Source organism: Salvelinus fontinalis, chromosome 14, assembly GCF_029448725.1.
Source record: "Salvelinus fontinalis isolate EN_2023a chromosome 14, ASM2944872v1, whole genome shotgun sequence".
NCBI classification, from domain to species: Eukaryota; Metazoa; Chordata; class Actinopteri; order Salmoniformes; family Salmonidae; genus Salvelinus; species Salvelinus fontinalis.
This window is the reverse complement of record NC_074678.1, coordinates 6,017,641-6,045,479: the sequence shown is the minus strand read 5'-3', so window position 1 is coordinate 6,045,479 and position 27,839 is coordinate 6,017,641. Positions and strand designations below refer to the sequence as shown.

Genomic DNA, 27,839 nt, shown 5'->3' with positions numbered 1-27,839 from the left:
TCTCCACTCAGCCTGCACTGGGAGTCTGGGCTACATCATGTTAGCTCTCTACTCAGCCTGCACTGGGAGTCTGGGCTGCATCATGTTAGCTCTCCACTCAGCCTGCACTGGGAGTCTGGGCTGCATCATGTTAGCTCTCCACTCAGCCTGCACTGGGAGTCTGGGCTACATCATGTTAGCTCTCCACTCAGCCTGCACTGGGAGTCTGGGCTGCATTATGTGAGCTCTCCACTCAGCCTGCACTGGGAGTCTGGGCTACATCATGTTAGCTCTCTACTCAGCCTGCACTGGAAGTCTGGGCTACACATCATGTTAGCTCTCCACTCAGCCTGCACTGGAAGTCTGGGCTACACATCATGTTAGCTCTCCACTCAGCCTGCACTGGAAGTCTGGGCTACATCATGTTAGCTCTCCACTCAGCCTGCACTGGAAGTCTGGGCTACACATCATGTTAGCTCTCCACTCAGCCTCCACTGGAAGTCTGGGCTACACATCATGTTAGCTCTCCACTCAGCCTGCACTGGGAGTCTGGGCTGCATCATGTTAGCTCTCCACTTAGCCTGCACTGGGAGTCTGGGCTGCATCATGTTAGCGCTCCACTCATGCTACACAGAAGTTAACACACTTGTATAATGCGACACGGCAAGTAGAAATGTTCTGTCTCAATCAACCGCATCCGCCGACAAAGTGACAGAGCAGTGTTTGTCAGACCATGAGACAACTTGAAAATCGGTCTTCTCATAAAATAGTCAGTTTGGGCTACACACTAATATGACCCATCTGTGGAAAGGTGAGACTCTCACGAACATGTCGGTTGTTTTGCTCACGAGACTTGTCTGAAGGTCGCCCGGTACCAGTTGAACAAAATGTACGGAAGTATATATGGAGACTGTTTAGGGCTGAAAATAAGGGGTTGAATACATATACATAATAATAATTATACAATTACAACGGTTTCCTGATCTTTCTCAGATATAGGACTGACACTTCAGAACAAACTTACTTTAGATTTTTTTTTTGGGGGGGGATATCTGTTATTCAATGCGCTTGTATGGGCAAATAGCAGTAAGGCCAAATACAAATGTTAATCAAATCACTTTTTATACATATTTTATACGGTACTTCAAGGGGTCTTAAAATCCAAATCAAATAGCAAAATGATCCTTGACTTTCTTAAAACAATTACATATAGCCTAGTAGAACCCCCCCCCCCCCCCCCTTCCACACACACACTCCTATTGAATATGGTATGACTTTCTTAAAACAATTACATATAGCTTAGTAGAACTCCCCACACACACTCCTTTTGAATATGGTATGACTTTCTTAAAACAATTACATATAGCTTAGTAGAGCTCCCCACACACACTCCTTTTGAATATGGTATGACTTTCTTAAAACAATTACATATAGCTTATTAGAACCCCCCCCCACACACACACACACACACACACACACACACACACACACACGCACGCACTCCTATTGAATATGCATTCACCTGTATTGTGAATAGGCCTAGGATACATCTTGATTAACCAGTTTATCAATAAATATTTACCATTCAAATAAATCATTACGATTATGTCATGTTGTTAGATTGGTAAAAACAAAGTGAAATTGATTGTATGATTGTCTAAATGATTAATGATTAATGTAAAAAAAATTCTCATGTATTGAAATTGAACTCAAAAGATCCCCAACGAATGAACAAAACAGTAGCTAAGTTTGTCAGGACAAGTGCCAATATGTGACTTTGGCTAATATGCCTTTTTTGCCGTGGTATTTTTTTTGGTATCGCTTTGGTGATGCTATCGAGTATCGTGCTACTAAACCTGGTATCCGTAGCTAGGTCAAAAATGCTGCTATCGTGACAACACTATTAAATAGTGACATATTGTAATCTAAACACAGCAGATTGCTGGAGCAGAGTGCAACAGGCAGCTTGTAAAATTTCACAGGAATCATCCTCTATCTAATAGAGGAGCAATCGCACCATGACAACCGCACCATGACAACCACACCACACCACCCCTAACAGCCAGAGGGGGGGGCGGGGGGGCGGAGAGAGAAACCCGCCCGGCGGTGCTGACATATTTCTTTATGTGCAAATGAGAAAATATCACACTGCCTTCCAAACACTATTATCGACGGTTCAGGGGTGTGAGGCCAGACAGAGAGCTGGTCGGGCTGGCTAGCTGTCGGCTCAGTGGAGTATTACAGTAGATGACAGAGAGAGACATAGAGAGAAAGACGGGGGCAACAAGACCACTAATTAGAGACGGACACATTACTGTAAGTCCATCCTGACGTCCTGAGCGGATAAAGGAAGCTCCGTTCACTAGACTTCATCAATCACTGCACGTAATCAATCACCCTGTCAATCATCAACCAGAGACAGGGGAGGAAGAGAAGAAAGAGGGTTGTGCGCGCGTGTCACGGTTTCCGTTAGGAGAATTTGGTGCCGAACAACGTGACCAGCAAGATTTTAATTTACCGGACATTTGAGAACTTGATCGTACATCCATATGCATTGGGTGTCTAAAGCACTAGGCTGTCCACCCACGGGGCTCAAAATCATATTTACATTATTGTAATTAATTTTAAAGTTGCACGTAAGAACGGGAAGCATAGAAATAGCACACATAGAACAGATCTACCGCTTCTTAGACTTGCTTTCAAGTAGAATGATAGATCTATACCTCACATTTCTATGTGAATTTGGTCGAGTCAGCCAAAGTTACATATTGCCATTTTAAAAGAATAGAAAATGTTTTATTGAAAAGCAAAACATTGCCCATTGTGTCTTCATCCATGCTATAAATCATAAATGAACATTTATACAAAACTAAAAACATTTAGCCTAGAATAACAAGTTGCCTACACAGTAACATAACACAACTTCAAAATATAGTAGTTGTATACTGAACAAAAATATAAACGCAACATGTAAAGTGTTGGTCCCATGTTTCATGAGGTGAAATAAAATATCACAGAAATGTTCCATTCAAACAAAAAGCGCATTTCTCCTTTGCCAAGATAATCCATCCACCTGACAGGTATGACATATCAAGAAGCTGATTAAACACCATTTTCGTTACACAGGTGCTGGGGACAAAAGGCCACTCTAAAATGTGCAGTTTTGTCACACAACACCATGCCACAGATGTCTCAAGCTTTGCGTGTAATTGGCATGCTGACTGCAAGAGCTGTTGCCAGAGAATGTAATGTTAATTTCTCTACCATAAGCCGCCTCCAACTTCATTTTAGACAATATGGCAATACATCCAACCGGTCTCACAACCACAGACCATGTGTAACCACGCCAGCCCAGAACCTCCACATCCAGCTTCTTCAGCTGCGGGATCGTCCAAGACCAGCCACCCGGAAAGATGATGAAACTAAGGAGTATGTCTGTCTGTAATAAATCCCTTTTGCGGGGAAAAACGTATTCTGATTGGTTGGGCCTGGCTCCCCAGTGGGTGGGCCTATGTCGTCCTAGGCCCACCCATGGCTGTGCCCCTGCCCAGTCATGGAAAAACCATAGATCCATGAATGTATTTATATCAACTGTAACTCAGTAAAATCATTGAAATTGTTGCATGTTGCGTTTATATTTTTGTTCAGTATAATTAATATTTAACAAAACAGCTGTTTTCAAATACAATCTAGGCCTCTAATTTAATTTGGCCTAGGCATGATAAATAACTAAACATATCTGTCTATGAACACCAGGGCTGGCTGGTCATGGCTAGAAGGGATCCAGCTTTTGTCAAATTAACGTCAGATTTGGCTTTTCATAGCAGGTTAGGAAAATTTACACAGCAGGTTAGTATAATTTACACAACCGGTTAGAATAATTAATTTAGCAGGTTATCAGAATTAGGTTAGGGTTAGCTAAAATAAAATAAAAACTTCTGACATTAATTTGACAAAAGCGGGAGCCATCTAGCCATGAACGGTCCAGCCCGCCCCCACTCCCGCTGTGATTCAGCAGCACGGCAGCGACCAGAAAATGAAGAAATTATAAAACTGATGTTGGACAAACTCGATATGTACATTTTTTTTAAATCTTAAAGGCTGGTTCATTGAGAGAAAGCTTATTTTACAATGCTCCTATGAAACGAGGCCCACACCATACAATTATGGAAGAACTTGTTTCCAAAGCTCAAATGATCTCACACTCTTTTTCCAGTTCTACGGGATGATGTTAATGTTATGTTTATTGTAATTTAACTGTTGTGACTCATGTCACATGCGTGGCTTATTGATAGGCCGTCATATTAAATAAGATTTGTTCTTAACTGACTTGCCTAGTTAAAGGTTAAATAAATAAATACAAATATAACAACTGTCTCCTAACTATAGGCAGTTACAACATTTTAACTCCACGATGTGAATAGTTGGTAACAATGTTTCCTTTCCAAGTGCTACTGAATAAGCTCAACTGAAATGCACCAATTGCGCATGACACACATCATCACTCTACTCTAGTCTATCAATCCATTCCAAATCTTTATACTATACATGACATAGGGTGGCATATGTTGATCTGGCCCAGGGCGGCAGCAGAACTACTAGGACTGGGCCTCACCAAAACAATGAGTTTTAATTTACAGGCCTGCCTAAAGTGAGCCGATTGCTGTTGGGAAGTCAAAAACTGCTTGGAGCAGCTTGCTATACGAACCAGTCTTGTTACGTTGTCCTCAAGAAGGCGCCATCTTTAGGCCGTCTTCTACTCTGTTTTAGAGAAAGAACCCCCTCTCGGCGGGCGCTCTGGAAACGGGGATAATCAACACAATCTTCGCCAATTTGCCCAGTCGGGGTACACTTAGCTGAAGTCCCTTATGAGTTCAAATAGAAACACACACACCTGACAGTCATTTCCAAGCAGCTTGAGGATTTATTAGCCTATGAAGTATATTTGCCTTTGAAGTTGGAGCATATCGACTGGTATTTTTGGGGCGGCAGTTAGCCTAGTGGTTAGAGCGTTGGGCCAGTAACCGAAAAGTTTGCTGGATTGAATCCGCGAGCTGACAAGGTAAAAAATCTGTTGTTTTGCCCCTGAACAAGGCAGGTAAACCCACTGTTCCCCCGTAGGCGTCATTGTAAATAAGAATTTGTTCTTAACCGACTTGCCTTGTTAAATAAAAAAAATACATTAATTCCATCAATGAATAAAAAGCATTATTTAGCAATGGATTTGTTTTAAACAAATTGGCCGGCAACAATTTTGTTTATGAGCTTTTTTTTATTTTTTATTATATATATACTATATATAATCTGCCAAAAGCCGGCTTTTACCGGCTAATGGAAACCCTGGTGCGTCTGTGTGTGTGGGCATTACAGTCCCATAATTAAAACCACTAAGTGGTCATAGGGACCCAAGAGAGCCTGATTTGTGTGTTCATCCAAAGCAACTAGAGGGAAACCAATGGGAGTGTCGATTATGAGGAGGGAAGGAGGGAGGGGTGGCAGAAGATGTGTTTGTTGTTTGTGCCTGAGATTAAAGTCTGCTGAAGGAGTGGAGAGTGAGCAAGGGAGAGGAGCGAGACAGAGAACAACAAAGAGAAAGAGAGAAAGACCAAAGCAGAGCTCCCCAGTTCCCCCTCCAGCTACAGTATACAAAAGTAATTATTTACAACAGAGGGACACTGGCAACAACTCCCCCCTTCCCTTCACCACATATCACATTCAAGCCACTGCAATTTCAAACACAACGGAATTTGTCATATTAGAAAGTTGGAAAAGTCTGAACAAAATGAAAGCAGAAAAACACTGGCAACGCCAGCTTTGAGGGCATAAACAATCATACAAATGTGAAAGCAACAAACAGCTGCTGGCTGGTTAAGGGCTGTGAGGTTTGGGTCCACTTTATACTAATGAAATGCTTTCTGACTGGGTCTCGTTTCTGTTAACGTATACAGTGCATTCGGAAAGTATTCAGACCCCTTGACTTTTGCCACATTTGTTACGTTATAGCCTTATTCTAAAATAGATTAAATAGTTTTTCCCCCTCATCATCAATCTACACACAATACCCCATAATGACAAAGCAAAAACAGGTTTTTAGACATTTTTGCAAAGTTACATTTAAAAAAAAAAAATGAAATATCATACATTTACATAAGTATTCAGACACTTTACTTAGTACTTTGTTGAAGCATCTTACAGCCTCGAGTCTTCTTGGGTATGACGTTACAAGCTTGGCACACCTGTATTTGGGGAGTTTCTCCCATTCTTCTCTGCAGATCCTCTCAAGCTCTGTCAGGTTTACATTTACATTTACATTTAAGTCATTTAGCAGACGCTCTTATTGGATGGGGAGCGTCATTGCACAGCTACAGGATGCACCTGAGCTCAATTTCAAGTGTCAGAGTAAAGGGTCTGAATACTTATAATAAATCTATCCGTTGTTTTATTCTTATATATACATTTGCAAAAAATGTGTCATTGTGTGGTATTGTGTGTAGACTGATGAGGGCATTTAAAAAAAACTAAAAATCTATTTTAGATGAAGGCTGCAACGTAACAAAATGTGGAAAAAATCAAGCGGTCTGAATACTTTCCGAATGCACTGTCGATCATAGAGAAAGATAACCTACAGTAGTACCAATGGGGAGGGAAGGGAGAACGCCATCAATGCTCTCAACAGGCTTCAACACTTCATTTATGTTTATATTAAACAGACCAGCTCCCAAAACAGCCAGTCAGCCACGAGCCAAACAAAGACAGATCCTGCTGCTCATTTGAGCTGACACAGGAAGCGGGTAAGAGGAAAATAGAAAAACTGAGGGGGAAAAAAAGGGAATCAATTCACAGAGACAAGAGACATTTATAACAATCCTTCTGACAGTTGTCAAGGAGACATGTGGTGTCTTTTCTCTGTGCGTGCTGTGTGGTGTGCTAGGCGGGGAGATAAGATATGTTCTCAGCCATCCTAGGCAACGGAACGGAATGGAATCCAGGAGTGGCATCGTCTTGACGCCATGTCAACACTGCAGCCAGGCTGACTGGAGGAAGACCTGCACAGGCATGGCTGATCTGGCTAAGAGGGGGGAAGGATACAGCTCTGTGTGTGTGTGTGTGTGTGTGTGTGTGTGTGTGTGTGTGTGTGTGTGTGTGTGTGTGTGTGTGTGTGTGTGTGTGTGTGTGTGTGTGTGTGTGTGTGTGTGTGTGTGTGTGAGAGAGAGAGAGAGAGAGAGAGAGAGAGAGAGAGAGAGAGAGAGAGAGAGAGAGAGAGAGTGAGTGAGTGAGTGAGTGAGTGAGAGAGTGAGAGAGAGAGAGAGAGAGATCAGGTCAGTCTCCATACCTCATTAAGGTACCACTCCAACCATACAGGCATGGAACCTAACCAGTAACTAGCTCCAACATCCACTTAGTCACACCAACCAGTCAGTAACCAGTCAGTAATGAGTCAGTAACCAGTCAGTAACCAGTCAGTAACCCATCAATAACCCGTCAGTAACCCGTCAGTAACCAGTCAGTAACCCATCAATAACCGGTCAGTAACATGTCAGTAACCAGTCAGTAACCAGTCAGTAACCCATCAATAACCGGTCAGTAACCGGCCAGTAACCCGTCAGTAACCTGTCAGTAACCTGTCAGTAACCTGTCAATAACTGTCAGTAATGGTCAGTAAATGGTCAGTAACCTGTCAGTAATGGTCAGTAACCTGTCAGTAATGGTCAGTAACCTGTCAGTAATGGTCAGTAACCTGTCAGTATTGGTCAGTAACCTGTCAGTAATGGTCAGTAACCTGAAGTAACCCGTCAGTAACCCGTCAGTAACATGTCAGTAACGTGTCAGTGTTGACATGGCGTCAAGACGATGCCACTCCTGGATTCCATTCCGTTCCGTTGCCTAGGATGGCTGAGAACATACCCGTCAGTAACCCGTCAGTAACCCGTCAGTAACCCGTCAGTAACCCATCAGTAACCCGTCAGTAATGGTCAGTAACCTGAAGTAATCCGTCAGTAACCTGTCAGTAACGTGTCAGTAACCCATCAGTAACCCATCAGTAACCCGTCAGTAACCCGTCAGTAACCTGTCAATAATGGTCAGTAACCTGAAGTAACCCGTCAGTAACCCGTCAGTAACCCGTCAGTAACCGGTCAGTAACCAGTCAGTAACCAGTCAGTAACCAGTCAGTAACCAGTCAGTAACCAGTCAGTAACCTGTCAGTAACCTGTCAGTAACCTGTCAGTAACCATTCAGTAACCCATCAGTAACCCATCAGTAACCCATCAGTAACCCATCAGTAACCCATCAGTAACCCATCAGTAACCCATCAGTAACCGGTCAGTAACCGGTCAGTAACATGTCAGTAACATGTCAGTAACATGTCAGTAACATGTCAGTAACCTGTCAGTAACCTGTCAGTAACCTGTCAGTAACGGTCAGTAACCTGTCAGTAACGGTCAGTAACCCATCAGTAACCCGTCAGTAACCCGTCAGTAACCCGTCAGTAACCTGTCAATAACCGGTCAGTAACCTGAAGTAACCCGTCAGTAACCCGTCAGTAACCCGTCAGTAACCGGTCAGTAACCAGTCAGTAACCAGTCAGTAACCAGTCAGTAACCAGTCAGTAACCAGTCAGTAACCTGTCAGTAACCTGTCAGTAACCTGTCAGTAACCTGTCAGTAACCCATCAGTAACCATTCAGTAACCCATCAGTAACCCATCAGTAACCATTCAGTAACCATTCAGTAACATGTCAGTAACATGTCAGTAACATGTCAGTAACATGTCAGTAACCTGTCAGTAACCTGTCAGTAACCTGTCAGTAACCATTCAGTAACCTGTCAGTAACGGTCAGTAACCTGTCAGTAACGGTCAGTAACCTGTCAGTAACGGTCAGTAACCTGTCAGTAACGGTCAGTAACCTGTCAGTAACGGTCAGTAACCTGTCAGTAACGGTCAGTAACCTGTCAGTAGCGATCAGTAACCTGTCAGTAGCGGTCAGTAACCTGTCAGTAGCGGTCAGTAACCTGTCAGTAGCGGTCAGTAACCTGTCAGTAACCTGTCAGTAACGGTCAGTAACCTGTCAGTAACGGTCAGTAACCTGTCAGTAGCGGTCAGTAACCTGTCAGTAGCGGTCAGTAACCTGTCAGTAGCGGTCAGTAACCTGTCAGTAGCGGTCAGTAACCTGTCAATAACCTGTCAGTAACGGTCAGTAACCTGTCAGTAGCAGTCAGTAACCTGTCAGTAGCAGTCAGTAACCTGTCAGTAGCGGTCAGTAACCTGTCAGTAGCGGTCAGTAACCTGTCAGTAGCGGTCAGTAACCTGTCAGTAGCGGTCAGTAACCTGTCAGTAGCGGTCAGTAACCTGTCAGTAGCGGTCAGTAACCTGTCAGTAGCGGTCAGTAACCTGTCAGTAGTGGTCAGTAACCTGTCAGTAACCTGTCAGTAATGGTCAGTAACCTGAAGTATCCAGTCAGTAACCTGTCAGTAATGGTCAGTAACCTGTCAGTAACCTGAAGTAACCCGTCAGTAACCCGTCAGTAACCCGTCAGTAACCCGTCAGTAACCCGTCAGTAACCAGTCAGTAACCCGTCAGCAACCCGTCAGTAACCCGTCAGTAACCCGTCAGTAACCCGTCAGTAACCCGTCAGTAACCCGTCAGTAACCCGTCAGTAACCCGTCAGTAACCAGTCAGTAACCAGTCAGTAACCCGTCAGTAACCCGTCAGTAACCCGTCAGTAACCCGTCAGTAACCCGTCAGTAACCCGTCAGTAACCCGTCAGTAACCAGTCAGTAACCAGTCAGTAACCAGTCAGTAACCCGTCAGTAACTCGTCAGTAACCCGTCAGTAACCCATCAGTAACCCATCAGTAACCCGTCAGTAACATGTCAGTAACATGTCAGTAACCCTTCAGTAACATGTCAGTAACCTGTCAGCAACCTGTCAGTAACCTGTCAGTAGCGGTCAGTAACCTGTCAGTAGCGGTCAGTAACCTGTCAGTAACCTGAAGTAACCCGTCAGTAACCCGTCAGTAACCCGTCAGTAACCCATCAGTAACCCATCAGTAACCCATCAGTAACCCATCAGTAACCCGTCAGTAACATGTCAGTAACATGTCAGTAACCCTTCAGTAACATGTCAGTAACCTGTCAGCAACCTGTCAGTAACCTGTCAGTAGCGGTCAGTAACCTGTCAGTAGCGGTCAGTAACCTGTCAGTAACCTGAAGTAACCCGTCAGTAACTCGTCAGTAACCCGTCAGTAACCCATCAGTAACCCATCAGTAACCCATCAGTAACCCGTCAGTAACATGTCAGTAACATGTCAGTAACCCTTCAGTAACATGTCAGTAACCTGTCAGCAACCTGTCAGTAACCTGTCAGTAGCGGTCAGTAACCTGTCAGTAATGGTCAGTAACCTGTCAGTAACCTGAAGTAACCCGTCAGTAACCCGTCAGTAACCCGTCAGTAACCCGTCAGTAACCAGTCAGTAACCAGTCAGTAACCCGTCAGTAACCCGTCAGTAACCCGTCAGTAACCCGTCAGTAACCAGTCAGTAACCTGTCAGTAACCCGTCAGTAACCAGTCAGTAACCCGTCAGTAACCCGTCAGTAACCCGTCAGTAACCCGTCAGTAACCAGTCAGTAACCAGTCAGTAACCAGTCAGTAACTCGTCAGTAACCCGTCAGTAACCCATCAGTAACCCATCAGTAACATGTCAGTAACCCGTCAGTAACCCGTCAGTAACATGTCAGTAACATGTCAGTAACCCTTCAGTAACATGTCAGTAACCTGTCAGCAACCTGTCAGTAACCTGTCAGTAGCGGTCAGTAACCTGTCAGTAGCGGTCAGTAACCTGTCAGTAACCTGTCAGTAACCTGTCAGTAAAGGTCAGTAACCTGTCAATAACCGTCAGTAACCTGTCAGTAGCGGTCAGTAACCTGTCAGTAGCGGTCAGTAACCTGTCAGTAACCTGTCAGTAACGGTCAGTAACCTGTCAGTAACGGTCAGTAACCTGTCAGTAACGGTCAGTAACCTGTCAGTAGCAGTCAGTAACCTGTCAGTAGCAGTCAGTAACCTGTCAGTAGCAGTCAGTAACCTGTCAGTAGCAGTCAGTAACCTGTCAGTAGCAGTCAGTAACGGTCATTCACAGTTGGAGAAGATGGAACGAGACTGATTTTGGATGACAATCTGCAAATCTTCTCATCGATTAAACATTTGATCTCAATACAGTTTTACACTGACTCATTTGATCTCATTGGAAACGACAAGCTGTGGTCTATCTTGGTTTAGTTATAAAAAATCTTTGGATGAGTCCTCCATCTATCTATATGAGAGAAACGGGGCGAGACGGGCCCTGAAGCCAGGGGCTCGGGTACAGCTGTCTGCCCTATCATCTGGCCCTTGGTCTTCTGTTTCCACTTCTACACCTGGAACCAGATGGATGTTGTAGCCTCTACCCCTGGAACCAGATGGATGTTGTAGCCTCTACCCCTGGAACCAGATGGATGTTGTAGCCTCTACACCTGGAACCAGATGGATGTTGTAGCCTCTACACCTGGAACCAGATGGATGTTGTAGCCTCTACACCTGGAACCAGATGGATGTTGTAGCCTCTATACCTGGAACCAGATGGATATTGTAGCCTCTACACCTGGAACCAGATGGATGTTGTAGCCTCTACACCTGGAACCAGATGGATGTTGTAGCCTCTACCCCTGGAACCAGATGGATGTTGTAGCCTCTACACCTATGCAACCAGATGGGTGTGGATGCTGGAGCCAAGTGTTCTATCGGCAGGTGAGCCTGACTGTGTGACTCCTACACTCAGTCCTTCCTCCCCAAGGGCACTGCCAGGCCCTCTGTTCTGTTCTACACTCAACTTCAAACACACAGAACAGAGCAGAACAGAAGCAGAGAGGAAGCCTAGCCTATAAGCTAACAGGCTAATTGGAGAGGTTTTTTAATTTAACATGAAATGCAATATGCAAAGTTACAATGTAATAGGTCTACATGACCTAGAGTTTTCAAAGCCTAAGGACTTGAATGAATACCTAGTTAATGTGGAATCCCATTGTCCATCACAGAGTTGTACAAACAGAGAGAGATCTACTCCTCATGAACGTCCGCTAATTCAAAGCCCTTTCATAGCATGCCTTTCAAGAGATGGTAAATAGAGCAGGATGGATGGCTCTTTGGCACATTGTGCCACTATCTATGCGAGTGACGCTGAGGCCAAGCCTCCTAGTCCTAGCTAGCTACCAAAGATGGTACTTGAAACTTGGCCCACACACAGACCTCTACAGTCAACATTGCTGCGGCCATGTTGGGTGAGAAATCCACAGGGGTAAACATCAAGACCCGGGAGGAGGGGATAGGAGGGAGGGAGGGGGAGAGAGAGGGAGAGAGCGTAAAAACAAAAATGAATAGGTAAGCAAAGTAAAACGCTGTTCTCCCTAGCTAACCACCCACCACCTCGTTCAATGGTCTCAATCAGAGTCGACAGGCCATTATGGAACAGCTGGGGATGGTGTGAGGGAATGACTGAGCCACTGTGTGTTAATACTGTTAGTTACTGTCAGTGTTGAGGTAGTGGTGGTGGGTGGAGGAAAAAGCGCAGAGATTATGTTGTCATGGTGAGAAAGTAGAGGGTAGAATGTCTGAGACATGAATAGAAGCCTACTGGCTATTACTACCATCACAGGTCACCACAATACAGAGAAATCTATTGAATCTATGACTAAGGGATGTGCCTCAAAGGGCTATTGTTTTACATGTAGGCCTAATCATAGACATAAAAATGACTACAACGTGCTTAGAACATCTAACCCTGGTAATTGATTGGTACACTCATGGGTACACTCGCAATCGCTGCCTGGTATTGTGATGCAATAATTTCAATGGTATTTTGGAACGTTCTATCAACTGATGCTGGGTTGCCATGGTAAAGTAGAATGTTCATTCAAATGATGCTAACTGATGCAATGTAATGTATTTTTGGTAATGTCAGTTGAGTTGACTCAATAAATCACAGCACAGATTGAAGGCGACACTGCTTTTACTTTCTGAAATAGGGCTTTCTTTTCCCCAACGCAGTTAAGCCAAATCCACACCCCGTTACTCAGAGGACGCTCCCATTGGCTAGCTAGCGTTGTCTCACTCACAGGCGATCAGCACAGAGACAGTGGCCTTCCAACGTAAGGATGGAAAGTGTAATTTAACAATTAACTGCCTACCGTAATGCAGGCCTGTTATTATCATGTTTGGTAACATTTGTCCATCTATTTATTTTCAGAGTTTCAATGAGTTGTAAAAATGTCTCAGAACTCTGCTGAATTCCCTCAATTGAAAGTCAGCTAACTTAACGTTACTAGCTCGGTATTTGAAGTTGTTATATTATTATTAGTAGTCTATTATCAGGTAAAATCATATGCTTATTATTCATAACTTCTTAAATATTTATTAACTAATCATTCAGTCGAATACGCTATGCTACAGCCATTGAATCTGTATTTGAACGTTAAGGGACGTTAATGGCTAGCTCGGTCCACAATATTATGTTATTATATTTTTCAATCTTGAAATACAAGGGCAAATGTTATTAATCAGTGTCTGAAATTTTGCACTACGTGATTCACTTCCTGACGTTGTAGAAAACCTCTCTGAATAACGCGGAGTGGTTTTGGCTTAACTGCGTTGGAAAAAGAAAGACGCTGAAATGGATACAGTCAAAATGGCCGCCAGTCCACCCATTATGCCGTCATTGACTTGAAAGGAGATGCCCTTTCTATCCATTCTTATTTCTATGGATCTAATCAATCAGATGCTACTGACATCAAGTATTCATATTAGTAAAATTATGAATCCCAAAGAAAGCCTTTCTGTTGCTCATTAGAAAACACAAGATTTGGGTCTTGGTATCCTAACCGATTCAGCTTTTGGTTAATGAGATGTGTCCCCCATGAGACACTGTAGACGCAAAAGCCTATTTCACTTCCTCACAGTCCCCAGAATTAATCTAAGATAACTCAAGAAATCTGTAATTAATTGATGTTTTTGCCGAGGATGTTTTAGTTGCACAATTTTACATCTAACTAAGACCTTTGGTGCAGTACATTTTTTGGGGAGCCACAAGTCTGTCTCACAGGTCTGTGCTATTGGATAGAGAGCAATCACAGCAGCTGTTCACTCCATGTTAGTGGGCTAATGGACATCGTCAAATCAAAACCCAACCTTAATTTACACATGTTCCAAACTCCGTTTCAGACGAGACTGACTTTATGACCAAAATGATCCTACTCACACTTTGTAGTAAATTTTGAAACTAGAATAACGGTTTCTCATATCGATACCACATAGGCTGTTTTCAAAGGGATGTGTTGCTTTTTAAAGACATCAGCTAGGCTACTTCAGCACCCCCTCCACCATTTTCCTTATTTAATGTGTCGTCTTCAAAATGCTGAGCCGGCAGAATGGCTTTCCTGGAGGAGAAAGTGCACATATCAATTGAAGTCTTCATCTCTGCTTGTGCCATTTCCTTGTGTGAGAGAGAGTGGGCGTAAGGAAAACATAAAGAAAACACAACACAACCCACATCCACCAATTATTTCCGAAAAATGCGTTGCCTGGAGCCATGAATGATGGTGTGCTTTGTTTTCCTCCCGTTGCTCCAAATGTGCACTGATCTCAAGCAGTCGTCTTTAATTTTTCATACCCATCTTAATTGCTATCTGAACACAGTCAGTCAAGCAGGCAAACTGCACCAGTGGGGGTGGATGGTAAGATAGAGAGTAGAGAGCGCATCAGTCTCAGACACCCAGGTAATTAACTAAATATTGACTTACAGCAGAGTGGAAGTAAAACAGCTCAAATCTGTCCATTAGTTTCCAAAGCCTGGATGGAAGAAACCTTTAGCCAACGGAATTAAGGAGAATAACATTTCTGTAAGCAGTGGAAAGGAAATATCATGTTGTCTCTCTCTTCCCCTTTCTACTTGGCCATGCTTGGTCGGTAAGCTAAGGCCCTTATTTCAGTTGTAAGCGAGCGCCTGGGTAAAAGTCACTGAGCGGTGGCGGATGAGGGAATGAAAGAGGAAAGGAGAGAGAGGGATATACAGAAGCTCCTGGTAATTACAGCAGTGGTTATGGCTGACCCGCAGCCCAGGGGCTCGGCTCACAGAACACTCACATTTCGACCAATTAGAGTTTGAGTTCTGCCACCCTGAGAAATATTCTAAAAGGTCACATCTCAGACAAATGAGGAGAGACAAATATTCGGAAGTTATCAGGACAGAGGTGACAAACGGCAACGCATAGTGAATCTAAATAAGAACTGGCATGATGACACACAAACATACCAAGTTATCTTTGTCTCAAGTACAAACAAGGCCTTTAAGAATGCCCTGTATGCTGCTGTTGTTTGACTCTGGAGATCAGGAGATTGTGTCTGGTTGTTTAGTCTCGTATCACACCTATGGAGTCTGAGGTGTTACAGACACTGTTTTGATTTTCAACCAGCGAGATCTAATATATCACCTCAGGAGACAGAGGGTGCGTCCAAAACGGCCCCCTATTCCCTATATAGTGCACAACTTTTGACCAGAGCCCTATGGGCCCAGTTCAAATGTATTACACTATGTAGGGGAACGGGTTACCATCTGGGACACAGTATGATTCTCAAGGACTCGGCTGGAGCGTCTCGCCATAATATAGTTCAAAATATGCAGGAATGGGGAGAGGTGATGGACAGAATGAATATATTTATCTGTTCTGGGTTTAATAACAAACTCACGCAGTGGAGAAGGTAGAAGGAGAAAAAGAGAAGCTCTGAGGGCAGGAGAGGCTGCCCTCTCTCTACCCCTCTCCGTCGGTCTGCTCTCTCAGAGGAGAGGAAAGGAGAGAGAGGAGATGGAGAGAGGAGACGGTCAGGGGATCTCACTTAAGAAAACAGTTCAAAATCCACTCAACCAAATGGATTGACCAAATAAGCTAGTCTAGCAATATTAAAAACTAAACAAGGGCTTGTCTTACAGAAATCATTCACAGAGACAACATCAATTCTTTATACTGGCCCTCATCTCAAAATCCCTGGTGTCGGGGTTCTCCTGTGAAAAGCTGACAGATGGAAGTTAGTTTACCCCATCAACTATCAGATTGCTCCTCTCGGCTCGATATGCTGCGTCTCATGCTGGGTCTCCGGTCAAAACAAGGACACTGAGTAAGGAAGGACTAATTCCATTAGATATAACCTGACCATCTCCCTTTGACTTTAACACCAAAGCAGGGACTTGCTCTGCATCCCAAATGGTACCCTATTCCCTATATAGTGCACTATTTTAGACCAGATCCTATATAGTGTACTACTTTTGACCACAAACTCATTGGATGCCACTTGGGACGTAGGCCTCTGATTCTCAACACTCTCTGGTCTAACGCTCTGCACTGCAGCCCTGGCTGGTGATCTTAAAGTGACTGTGAAAGTAGGCTGTGAAATGGGTGATGACGTCCACTCAGGATTAAAAAAACAGGGAATGAATGGAATGTCTCAGTGATAAACAATCCGTGGGAATGTCCTGAGTTGCCTACATACACTACCGGTCAAAAGTTTTAGAACACCTACTCATTCAAGGGTTTTTCTTTATTTTTACTATTTTCTACATTGTAGAATAATAGTGAAGACATCAAAACAATGAAATAACACATATGGAATAATGTAGCAACCAAAAAAGGGTTAAACAGATTCTTCAAATAGCCACCATTTTCCTTGATGACACATAATGATGTTAATCTTTGGTGTGAAAGTCACTCTAGACTTTCACACACTGTGGCCATGCTATAGTGGTATGGGTTAACACATGGATGACAATCATAAGATCAAGTGCCGTGTGAGACAGTCACGACTTCCTAGATCATCAGTGATATTATAATTTAAAGTCTCAGAGAGAACGTGTGCGTTATTGTAGACTTCATCATACACAGAGCACAGTAAGGGCTAGACGGACAGAAACGGTTTCTTTAGTCGACTGGATCTGTGGATGATGAAGTTACATGGCGCATTCTCTTACAGAGCCTCTAAAATCCTACTGAGGTCTCAGAGGAAGAACTGGACTGAGAAAAGTGCTAAACATTCTAAACAGAACCAGATAGGGTTCCATATGGCAGACCCATCTAGTAATAACACTAGCGTGATGTCACGTGGTTGGTTTGGCTTCCACTGTCTGCCTACAGCAGGGATGGGCAACTTTGATGGGGTTGGGGCCACACAAAGAAATGTAACTCATGGGGGGGGCCCCCACAGAGATTTTTTTTTTTAGTTTTAAAGTAAATTTTTGCCATGGGGCGGAGAGAAAAGTGTGGCTTTTTTAATATGATATCTGAGTGAGACCAACAAAATCAAATGGGTCCCATCAGGCTCTAATTTGACCTTGATAGATGGCCACTAGACTAACTTTCCAATCAAATAACATTTTAGCTGGGCTAGTTGAGTGAATATCAGTGAGAGAAAAACAAGAGGGAAAACGGTTAATGCACAACCAAATTTTGAAATTGTACCTTGTGTATTCTACCTCACAAAAGAAAGTTGAGACCCAGACTGAGTTCCACATTTATTTATATATATTTTTTATAAAATCAGTTTTAAGTTTTGGTATATTCCGTACTCTTGGTTCTGTTTTTCCAGGTTTTCACTTACAAATCACACTTTTTTTATGTAGAAAAACTACAAAAACGTACGTTCTAAGTCCACAATGATGCTTAAACCACATCAGGAGAACACATTTGAAGTCTGAGAACGATCCCCAAAATATATTTTGGAGAGTGTAGCTTCCCTTTAATTCGCTCCCGAGTGGAGCAGCGGTCTAAGGCACTGCATTTCAGTGCTAGAAGCGTCACTGCAGACACTGGTTCGATTCCAGGCTGTATCACAACCGGCCGTGATTGGGAGTCCCATAGGGCGGCGCACAATTGGCCCAGCATCGTCCGGGTAGGGTTTGGCCGGGGTAGGCCATCAATGTAAATAAGAATTTGTTCTTAACTGACTTGCCTAGTTAAATAAAAAAATACAAATTGGGCACCTAGCAAGAGACCTGCTAGCGGTGTTTTGTACTGTACAATATACAGTGTATGCTACATGTGATGACAGAGTTTGTAAAACAAATGCCCCGCAATTTATACAAATCAACATGATATCATTCTGCCAGGTAGGCCTGATTTGCAGTCAATACTTAAATTAGGACGTTTTTGGGGGAAAGCCTTTAGAAAAGTTCATTCAAACAGCCCATGATGACTGAACTGCACATCGCCAAGATTCAACCAAAACTTCTCACTTGTTTTGCTGTTGTTGTTTTCTGCAAAGCCATTGCTGTTTGAATAAATCATGATAATAAAATAAAAAATGTAAATTGTGAACCATAAACTAACCTGACCAGCTAAAAAAAAAAAATCACTGGCACCCTAGCGACCAATAAATGCTGGTTGTCGCACTGCCAAGTCAAAGGGTCACAAATGTGAGTGTTTTGATCGCAGTCATGAACCCTGAGAAGACCAAACCTTAAAAAGTGACTTAATACAATTTGAAAACATGAAACAACTATTACATAATATAAGTAAACAATTCATCATATTAAAATGAGTGGTTCTGGAACATGATTCTCCTGCTTTCATTCCACAATGAAAACACAGATTAGATCTCTGTCCTACTGTGACTTGAAAGATTCTCTGTGGGGCGATAATAGGGACGGGAATTGGACCTCATGATCCAATACTGAGGTGCAGATACAAAATAAAATACTGAGGTGCAGATACAAAATACAATACCGAGGTGCAGATACAAAATACAATACCGAGGTGCAGATACAAAATACAATACCGAGGTGCAGATACAAAATACAATACCGAGGTGCAGATACAAAATACAATACCGAGGTGCAGATACAAAATACAATACCGAGGTGCAGATACAAAATACAATACCGAGGTGCAGATACAAAATACAATACCGAGGTGCAGATACAAAATACAATACCGAGGTGCAGATACAAAATACAATACCGAGGTGCAGATACAAAATACAATACCGAGGTGCAGATACAAAATACAATACCGAGGTGCAGATACAAAATACAATACCGAGGTGCAGATACAAAATACAATACCGAGGTGCAGATACAAAATACAATACCGAGGTGCAGATACAAAATACAATACCGAGGTGCAGATACAAAATACAATACCGAGGTGCAGATACAATATACAATACTGAGGTGCAGATACAAAATACAATACTGAGGTGCAGATACAAAATACAATACTGAGGTGCAGATACAATATACAATACTGAGGTGCAGATACAATATACAATACTGAGGTGCAGATACAAAATACAATACTGAGGTGCAGATACAAAATACAATACTGAGGTGCAGATATAAAATACAATACTGAGGTGCAGATACAAAATACAATACTGAGGTGCAGATACAAAATACAATACTGAGGTGCAGATACAAAATACAATACTGAGGTGCAGATACAAAATACAATACTGAGGTGCAGATACAAAATACAATACTGAGGTGCAGATACAATATACAATACTGAGGTGCAGATACAATATACAATACTGAGGTGCAGATACAATATACAATACTGAGGTGCAGATACAATATACAATACTGAGGTGCAGATACAATATACAATACTGAGGTGCAGATACAATATACAATACTGAGGTGCAGATACAATATGTACGCCGATTCTCACGATTATGTTGCGATTCAATACTGTGATTTTATTGCGATTCGATGTTCCACACATATTGCTCACTATATGTCTGCTACAGAGGGGACAAGAGAGCCATGAGAAAACAAGTTTTGATCAGTCATGGAAATAAAATGTGCTGAAAACAAACTGGCTCCCTATTTAAGTTTTAAGATGGAGAACAAGCTATTAAGGAAAAACACTGGTGTTTTGGTGCAGGGTACAGCAAACTAGCGCAAAAATAATATTGCAATATTGTCAAAATTATATATCGTCAAAAATAATATCCCGATATATAACTATCTATTTTTACCCCATCCCTAGGAGATAAGGTATGCCGTCTTGGCATGCATGGCAGGCCCTCTCTCTGCTGTAAAGCCTACCATCTCTCTGTGCCTTCCTGCAGTAGATTACATAAGAGGATATGCTGCAGCTAGCTAGGACACTGCCGCAATGAAGAACACACTTCACACGCCAATACGTGCAAAGCCAGCCTGTTCACTGACCCACGTCACTTGACTGACCAACAGCGATGGCTAGCTTAGCATTCAGGCGGGCCGGACTAAGACACAGGAATCCCTGTATCCCCTGAACAGCACCTTGGTCATCTATCTGGGCTGAAAGCAGCCATCTTCAGCCCCTCTCTTCCACCAGGTGACCGCAGGTACACGCTTTCCTCCTTTGGCTATGAATTATGAACACGACAATCAGAAGACAAGGAGAATTGAACAGACAGAAAGAGATGCAGAAAGGAGGATAAATGTGTTTCCCTCCATCTCACTCCATTCACATCTCTTTTCTTGTGAGCGGGCACTGCAACCTTGAGGGAAGCGTGAGTCATCACTCCCCTTCAGCAGACTTTGGCCAGCCATACTATTTAGTGCTGAGGTTGGAGAAGGAAAGGCCTGTTTTCATCTGACAAACCGACTCAAACAAACAGGGCCCTCTGGCAAGTCCCAAAAGGGACCCAACAGTCACTGCAACACACAGAGAAGCAGAGCAGCGGACACAAAGACAACCACAGACAGTCTAACGTTGAAACGAACCCTACAGACCTAGACAGACAAGAGGAGACACACAGACAGGTCTGACGTGCCATAATGTTGTCTACCATGTTCAGTTGTGTATCTCTGTCCTAGGACTGGGAGACATGTCCGTTTAGGCTCCTAGTCACAGTAATTATTCATCATGGTCTCATGTATATTTCACACACTGCATCATCAGCACAGTCAGCTCATTCTGGTAGAAGTCTTCATGAACTCCTCAAAGGTTTGAGTCTGACAGAAATAAGTTGTCCTTTATGTAAGTCTGAGTGTAATAAGCTGTCCTTTATGTAAGTCTGAGTGAAATAAGTTGTCCTTTATGTAAATCTGAGAGAAATAAGTTCTCCTTTATGTAAGTCTGAGTAAAATAAGTTGTCCTTACAAATACAATACAGAGATCTGACCTTGACCAATTTCTGTGTGTGTGTGGACGTGTTTAACTTCTGTGTGTGTGTGTGTGTGTGTGTGTGTGTGTGTGTGTGTGTGTGTGTGTGTGTGTGTGTGTGTGTGTGTGTGTGTGTGTGTGTGTGTGTGTGTGTGTGTGTGTGTGTGTGTGTGTGTAAATTTCAGAATCAGAATTACCTTTACTCGCCAAGTACATTTACACAGAATTAGTGAGGTGACAGACAGCCTGAGTGAGGTGACAGACAGCTTTAGTGAGGTGACAGACAAGTCCACACAGACAGCCCAGTGCAATCCCAGCTGTCAGTCATCCTCCAGAGTGTGTTCCAGCCATGGCAGGATGATGGTAATAGCCGTCTCTACTATTCATCCAGAGGTCTTTAAAGTGGTCCTGTGCACCACGCCTCACAAAGGAAAACAGCCTTCCCGTTTTAAGGCCCTTGATCTTTCCCATCTTGCCAAACCAAAGAGGACACAGAGTTATGTAAGTCTGCAAGTGAAAAGGAAATGGTCATTTCCGAGTGAGTAAAACGATGACAATAATGCAGACAGACTGGTTTTTCCCCCATCTTTGAATTCTGATCTCACGTTTCAAAAGGCCCTGTTCGTCTCCTGTGGCAGACAGTGTGTTTTAATGATGAAGCTGGGGAGAGATTAAAGAGCCTCTAGCTCCCATTTCAGCTAAGCCTTTCCCTTTTATACAAATGCAAATAGCATGTCACTGCGTTAATGTCTGGGCTTACACTCACTAACTCATCAACCTAACATTATTCAGTTGATATTACACCCACATCATCTTAAAGTCAGGAAACAGAAACTGAGCTCGACTTGGAAGCTGCTGGGTGTTGAGTCAACAGAATGAACACGTGTGGGTGTGCTGTAAACAGTGTCCACTGAAACAAATAGCCTCACCGGATTTCACAGTCATCCACCTACTAGTCTATAAGGGATGCTGTCAACATGTCCTGCCTTGCATGGTGACGTGTGCTGTAGCTTAGATGTTCTGATGGGTGCCAGAGAAAAACTTAAAAACCACTGAGAAAGTGTTACCCTCATCCTGTCCAGGTGCTGCTCTCTCTGGGGACAATCTTAAGGCCTCTAGACCGCCACGTGGCACTCTGATTGGTTACCAGGTAATTTTCTAGGAATTCTAGGTAATATATTGTGTATTTATCATGAAAACACGCACACACTAGCCTGGAGGTAAACACCATCTGGCAATCCAGGGTTGTTTCCCTGAAGAGTGCAGACCAGAGACCAGACTACAGAGCCTCCATCTCCCCTCATCAGGGCTCTGTACTGTATGAGAGAGTGTATTCAACTCAACGAGTACCTGAACAAACTAGTGAAGACAGAAACACCTGTCATGTGAACTATGTTAATGTGTGTCATGATACAAGGTACAACACGGCTGTTACACCAGCAAACACAGCAGGGTGCCAATTCATACATAAGGGAAGACACCAACATACCATATTGAGCAATGGTGACTATGACTTCAGGCTGACAATATATTAAATGGGCCATTCAGGCTTTAGGTGACTATAACTTCAGGCTGACAGTATATTAAATGGGCCATTCAGGCTTTAGGTGGCTATGACTTCAGGCCGACAGTATATTAAATGGGCCATTCAGACATTAGGTGGCTATGACTTCAGGCTGACAGTATATTAAATGGGCCATTCAGGCTTTAGGTGACTATGACTTCAGGCTGACAGTATATTAAATGGGCCATTCAGGCTTTAGGTGACTATGACTTCAGGCTGACAGTATATTAAATGGGCCATTCAGGCTTTAGGTGACTATGACTTCAGGCTGACAGTATATTAAATGGGCCATTCAGACATTAGGTGGCTATGACTTCAGGCTGACAGTATATTAAATGGGCCATTCAGACATTAGGTGGCTATGACTTCAGGCTGACAGTATATTAAATGGGCCATTCAGACATTAGGTGGCTATGGCTTCAGGCTGACAGTATATTAAATGGGCCATTCAGGCTTTAGGTGACTATGACTTCAGGCTGACAGTATATAAATGGGCCATTCAGGTTTTAGGTGGCATCGATCTCATAGCCATTAGCTACAGTACAGGAGAAGAGAGGTTCAGGTGTTTCACAAATAGGCATATTTACTGAAACTGAATAACTAATGTAATTAAAATATATAAACAGATTCAAACTCCTCTTTAGCAAGACAGACAGACAGACAGACAGACAGACAGACAGACAGACAGACAGACAGACAGACAGACAGACAGACAGACAGACAGACAGACAGACAGACAGACAGGAAAAGGATAAATAAAAGTGGTTGTTGTTTACTGGAAGCTGACTAGCCTATTACTGAGGAGTTCATATAACAGAGGTTTATGTAGCTAGCTGCTGTAATTATGCTATTAGATAAACCAGGAGAGAAGAGAAGGGGAGCGGGGTTAAAACCAGCGGAGTCAAACCAGGAGAGAAGGGGAGCGGGGTTAAAACCAGGAGAGAAGGGGAGCGGGGTTAAAACCAGGAGAGAAGGGGAGCGGGGTTAAAACCAGGAGAGAAGGGGAGCGGGGTCAAACCAGGAGAGAAGGGGAGCGGGGTCAAACCAGGAGAGAAGGGGAGCGGGTCAAACCAGGAGAGAAGGGGAGCGGGGTCAAACCAGGAGAGAAGGGGAGCGGGGTCAAACCAGGAGAGAAGGGGAGCGGGGTCAAACCAGGAGAGAAGGGGAGCGTGGTTAAAACCAGGAGAGAAGGGGAGCATGGTTAAAACCAGGAGAGAAGGGGAGCATGGTTAAAACCAGGAGAGAAGAGAAGGGGAGCGGGCTCAAACCAGGAGAGAAGGGGAGCGGGCTCAAACCAGGAGAGAAGGGGAGCGGGGTCAAACCAGGAGAGAAGGGGAACGGGTTCAAACCAGGAGAGAAGGGGAACGGGTTCAAACCAGGAGAGAAGGGGAGCGGGTTCAAACCAGGAGAGAAGGGGAGCGGGGTCAAACCAGGAGAGAAGGGGAGCGGAGTCAAACCAGGAGAGAAGGGGAGCGGAGTCAAACCAGGAGAGAAGGGGAGCGGGGTCAAACCAGGAGAGAAGGTGAGCGGGGTCAAACCAGGAGAGAAGGTGAGCGGGGTCAAACCAGGAGAGAAGGGGAACGGGTTCAAACCAGGAGAGAAGGGGAGCGGGGTCAAACCAGGAGAGAAGGGGAGCGGGGTCAAACCAGGAGAGAAGGGGAGCGGGGTCAAACCAGGAGAGAAGGGGAGCAGAGTCAAACCAGGAGAGAAGAGAAGGACAGCAGGGTCAAACCAGGAGAGAAGGGGAGCGGGGTCAAACCAGGAGAGAAGGGGAGCGGGTTCAAACCAGGAGAGAAGAGGAACGGGGTCAAACCAGGAGAGAAGAGGAGGGGATGGGGTCTGATATCAAGCAGAGGAAAACTTTAATAAACTGGCTAATGAGAAATATAATAAACTATGATTATTTGCTCGTCTAAGATAGCTCTGCAGGTCATATTTTCCGTTTAGAAATTGCTTCCACAATATCCTGTGGGCTGCATTACGAAATAGCTGTGGATACGTTCAAAAAGTGTTTTTGTTTTTTTGCAGGCCTCTTATTTTGTCATTCACGCAAACCACAAGGAACCGGTTTTACTCATCTGATAAGCAGCTTCTCAGTGAGACAACCCAACTCCTCACGTTATCACTGTCATCCAGTCACAGACCGAGTCATTAACAATCACACACACCATTAGTTGCTATTTGCGTCGGACGGTCGTTAGCTACCGGTACTTAACATTTTAATTCCTTGTTTTGACAAAACCTAAAACTTTCCCTGGCCTCTCATTCACCCTGTAATGTTGTGAACCAGCTTGCTATAGACAAAGCTGTGTGTGTGTAGAACAACATGCAGTAATGGATTGTATACTGCCAACACATCCCAATGCTGAGAATTCAGATTTGATAATACTGCCACCTACTGGTACATTGAACACCCGAAGACAGTATTTTATAGAGGTACAGTAATGTACCAGCACTTCCATACACATCCAGTAGGTGTCGCCCTAGTGCTGCGATAGCTTGTAACAACCATACAGTCTATGGATGCAACACACACAACTGTAGGGGTAGACACAGTGTGAGGCTCTCAGTGTGGTGTATGTGCAGACAGACCGTGGGTGTGGGTGTGTGTGTGTGCTGAGTGGGTGTCAGTGAGGGCAGAGCAACCAGCTCCTGACTGGTGGATACAGACAGCCTGACTCATCAGTCTGCCTGCCTGCATAGAAGAGCAATAGGACAGCACTGTGTACTGCCTGGCTAGATGGATGGAGCTGTCCACCATAGATGGAGCAATCAAATGGATAGGTTATAAAATACTGATGATTAATACAAAGCTTCATCCATATTGATTTATAGGGACGGGGAATAAACAAGGAATAATTTAGTCAGTGTGTCTCTAGGAATGAATATAGTTTGTGTATGTGTTGTGTCTGTTGCGTCTGATGCGTGTGTGTGTATGTGTGTGTGTCTGATGCGTGTGTCTGAAGCGCGCGTGTGTGTGTCTGACGCGTGTGTCTGCTGCGTGTGTGTGTTGTGTGTGTGATGCGTGTGTGTGTGTGCAGTAGAAGTAGCAGTGTACACACCAGTCCTGCGGTGAGTGATGGTGCAGACTGGCCCAGGGACTGGTTCCTCATGCGGAGCAGGTTGTTGGGGGGTTCTCCAGGAGGCTGCCAGGCTAGCTGACTCACCCCACCCTGCATACTGCTGGACAGGGGCAGGAGCTGCTTACCTAGGGGGGAGGAAGAACAAGACAACCAGGCTCAAATACTGAACAACAGCGTTGTGTGTGTGTCTCTGTCTGTCTCTCTCTTACCGGTCATAGCCATGCTGCTACGGCGAGAGCGGCCGTCATCCTGGCTGAGCTGTCGGTGTAGTTTGGTCTTATTGGCGGCGGGGGACAGGTCAGGGTTACTCAACTTCCTGAACAACAGGGGAGGGGGCGCAGCAAACTCCTTCTACAGACAGAGAGAGAGAGAGAGAGAGAGAGAGAGAGAGAGAGAGAGAGACAGAGACAGAGACAGAGACAGAGACAGAGACAGAGAGAGAGAGAGAGAGAGAGAGAGAGAGAGAGAGAGAGAGAGAGAGAGAGAGAGAGAGAGAGAGAGAGAGTGAGAGAGAGAGAGAGAGAGAGAGAGAGAGAGATCGAAGGGAAGAGAGGGGAGAGAGGGAGGATGGAGAGAAGAGCAGAGAAAGAGGGAGAGGCAAGGAAGAGAGAGGTAGGAGGAGAGGGAGAGCGGGAGGGACGTGGAGGGAAAGGAGAGAGCGAGAGAGGAACGGGGCGGGAGAGAGACAGCGTGGGAAAGAGAGGGACGGGAAAGGAGAGAGAGGGACGGGAAAGGAGAGACAGGAGGAGAGAGGGACGGGGAGGAAAAGGAGAGAGTAGGAGAGAGAGGGATTGGGAGGAAAAGGAGAGAGCGATTGGGAGGAAAAGAAGAGAGCAGGAGAGAGAGGGATTGGGAGGAAAAGGAGAGAGAGCGAGAGAGAGGGATTGGGAGGAAAAGGAGAGAGAGCGAGAGAGCGAGAGACGGGGAGGGAAAGGAGAGAGAGAGAGAGACGGGGAGGGAAAGGAGAGAGAGCGAGACGGGGAGGGAAAGGAGAGAGAGCGAGAGAGAGAGAGAGACGGGGAGGGAAAGGAGAGAGAGGGAGAGAGAGAGACAGGGAGGGAAAGGAGAGAGAGAGACAGGGAGGGAAAGGAGAGAGAGCGAGAGAGAGAGAGAGACAGGGAGGGAAAGGAGAGAGAGCGAGAGAGAGAGACGGAGAGGGAAAGGAGAGAGAGCGAGAGAGAGAGACGGGGAGGAAAAGGAGAGAGAGCGAGAGAGAGAGACGGGGAGGAAAAGGAGAGGAAGAAAACAAAAGACAGGTCTATTAAAACACTTAGCTCCAATCCCAACAAGGAAAGTAAGCTGCCCCAGTCCACGTGAGTATCCATCTCTGAAGCTATTCAACAGTGAAGTAACACCACAGCAAAGCCAACCAAACAGTATTGGCTCATGTGATGTTTGCGCAGGCCCCTGGCCAACCAAACCTATCGGTCAGTAAATGGCCCCTGGCCAACCAAACCCCAGTCAGTCAGTAAATGGCCCCTGGAGGCCCCTGGACACAGCAAGGCCATAGAGTGCAGTGAAAACACAGACACTGGAGCCACTGCTAACAGCGCCTCTACACCCCCACATCCCATAAAACACTGATCAAACAGGGGTTTAAAGCACAAACACAGGAAGATCTGATTTTAAAATCAGTTGTAAAGGGGTGGACAGTTCCTGAAATGAGATATTGATTTTGTCTGTTGAGACCAATTCCAACAGAGATCACCAGAGAGAGGCACATGGAGAATGTGATGTACAGCCAGTTAGATGAGTCAGGCCTATTTGTTTTGCGTCGATGGCCTCGGAAACATCCGTCACCGTGGAAACCTGGCTTGGCTGAGGTCACTTCCTCTCCCCAGCCACCAGACCAACCCCTGGCGTCGTAAGGAGGAGTGTTCCAGAAACATCTGGCGTGTCAGACCACCACCCCTCAGAGGGGGCTTATTTAGTTCCTTTTACGAAATATGCAATCTTCAAAAAGCAAGAAAGTTGGCGCAGATCTATCATTCAGGCCAGGTGCTTGCATTCATGACGAGACAAATAGCTAATGTTAGCTAGCTAGTGAAA

At 44.5% G+C, this 27,839-nt stretch overlaps 1 protein-coding gene across 3 annotated transcripts in view; it reads right to left on the bottom strand.

The window, feature by feature from the left end:
- The window catches only part of LOC129869445 (microtubule-associated serine/threonine-protein kinase 2-like), a 284,626-nt gene that overhangs the window by 194,051 nt on the left and 62,736 nt on the right, over positions 1-27,839 (bottom strand). For all 3 annotated transcript variants that reach the window (XM_055943864.1, XM_055943865.1, XM_055943867.1), the window contains exons 2-3: positions 26,000-26,141; positions 25,770-25,915 (exon numbers count right to left, since the gene is read on the bottom strand). In XM_055943864.1, coding sequence (XP_055799839.1) covers positions 25,770-25,915; positions 26,000-26,141 — 288 coding nt within the window. The remainder of the gene's footprint in view (positions 1-25,769; positions 25,916-25,999; positions 26,142-27,839) is intronic.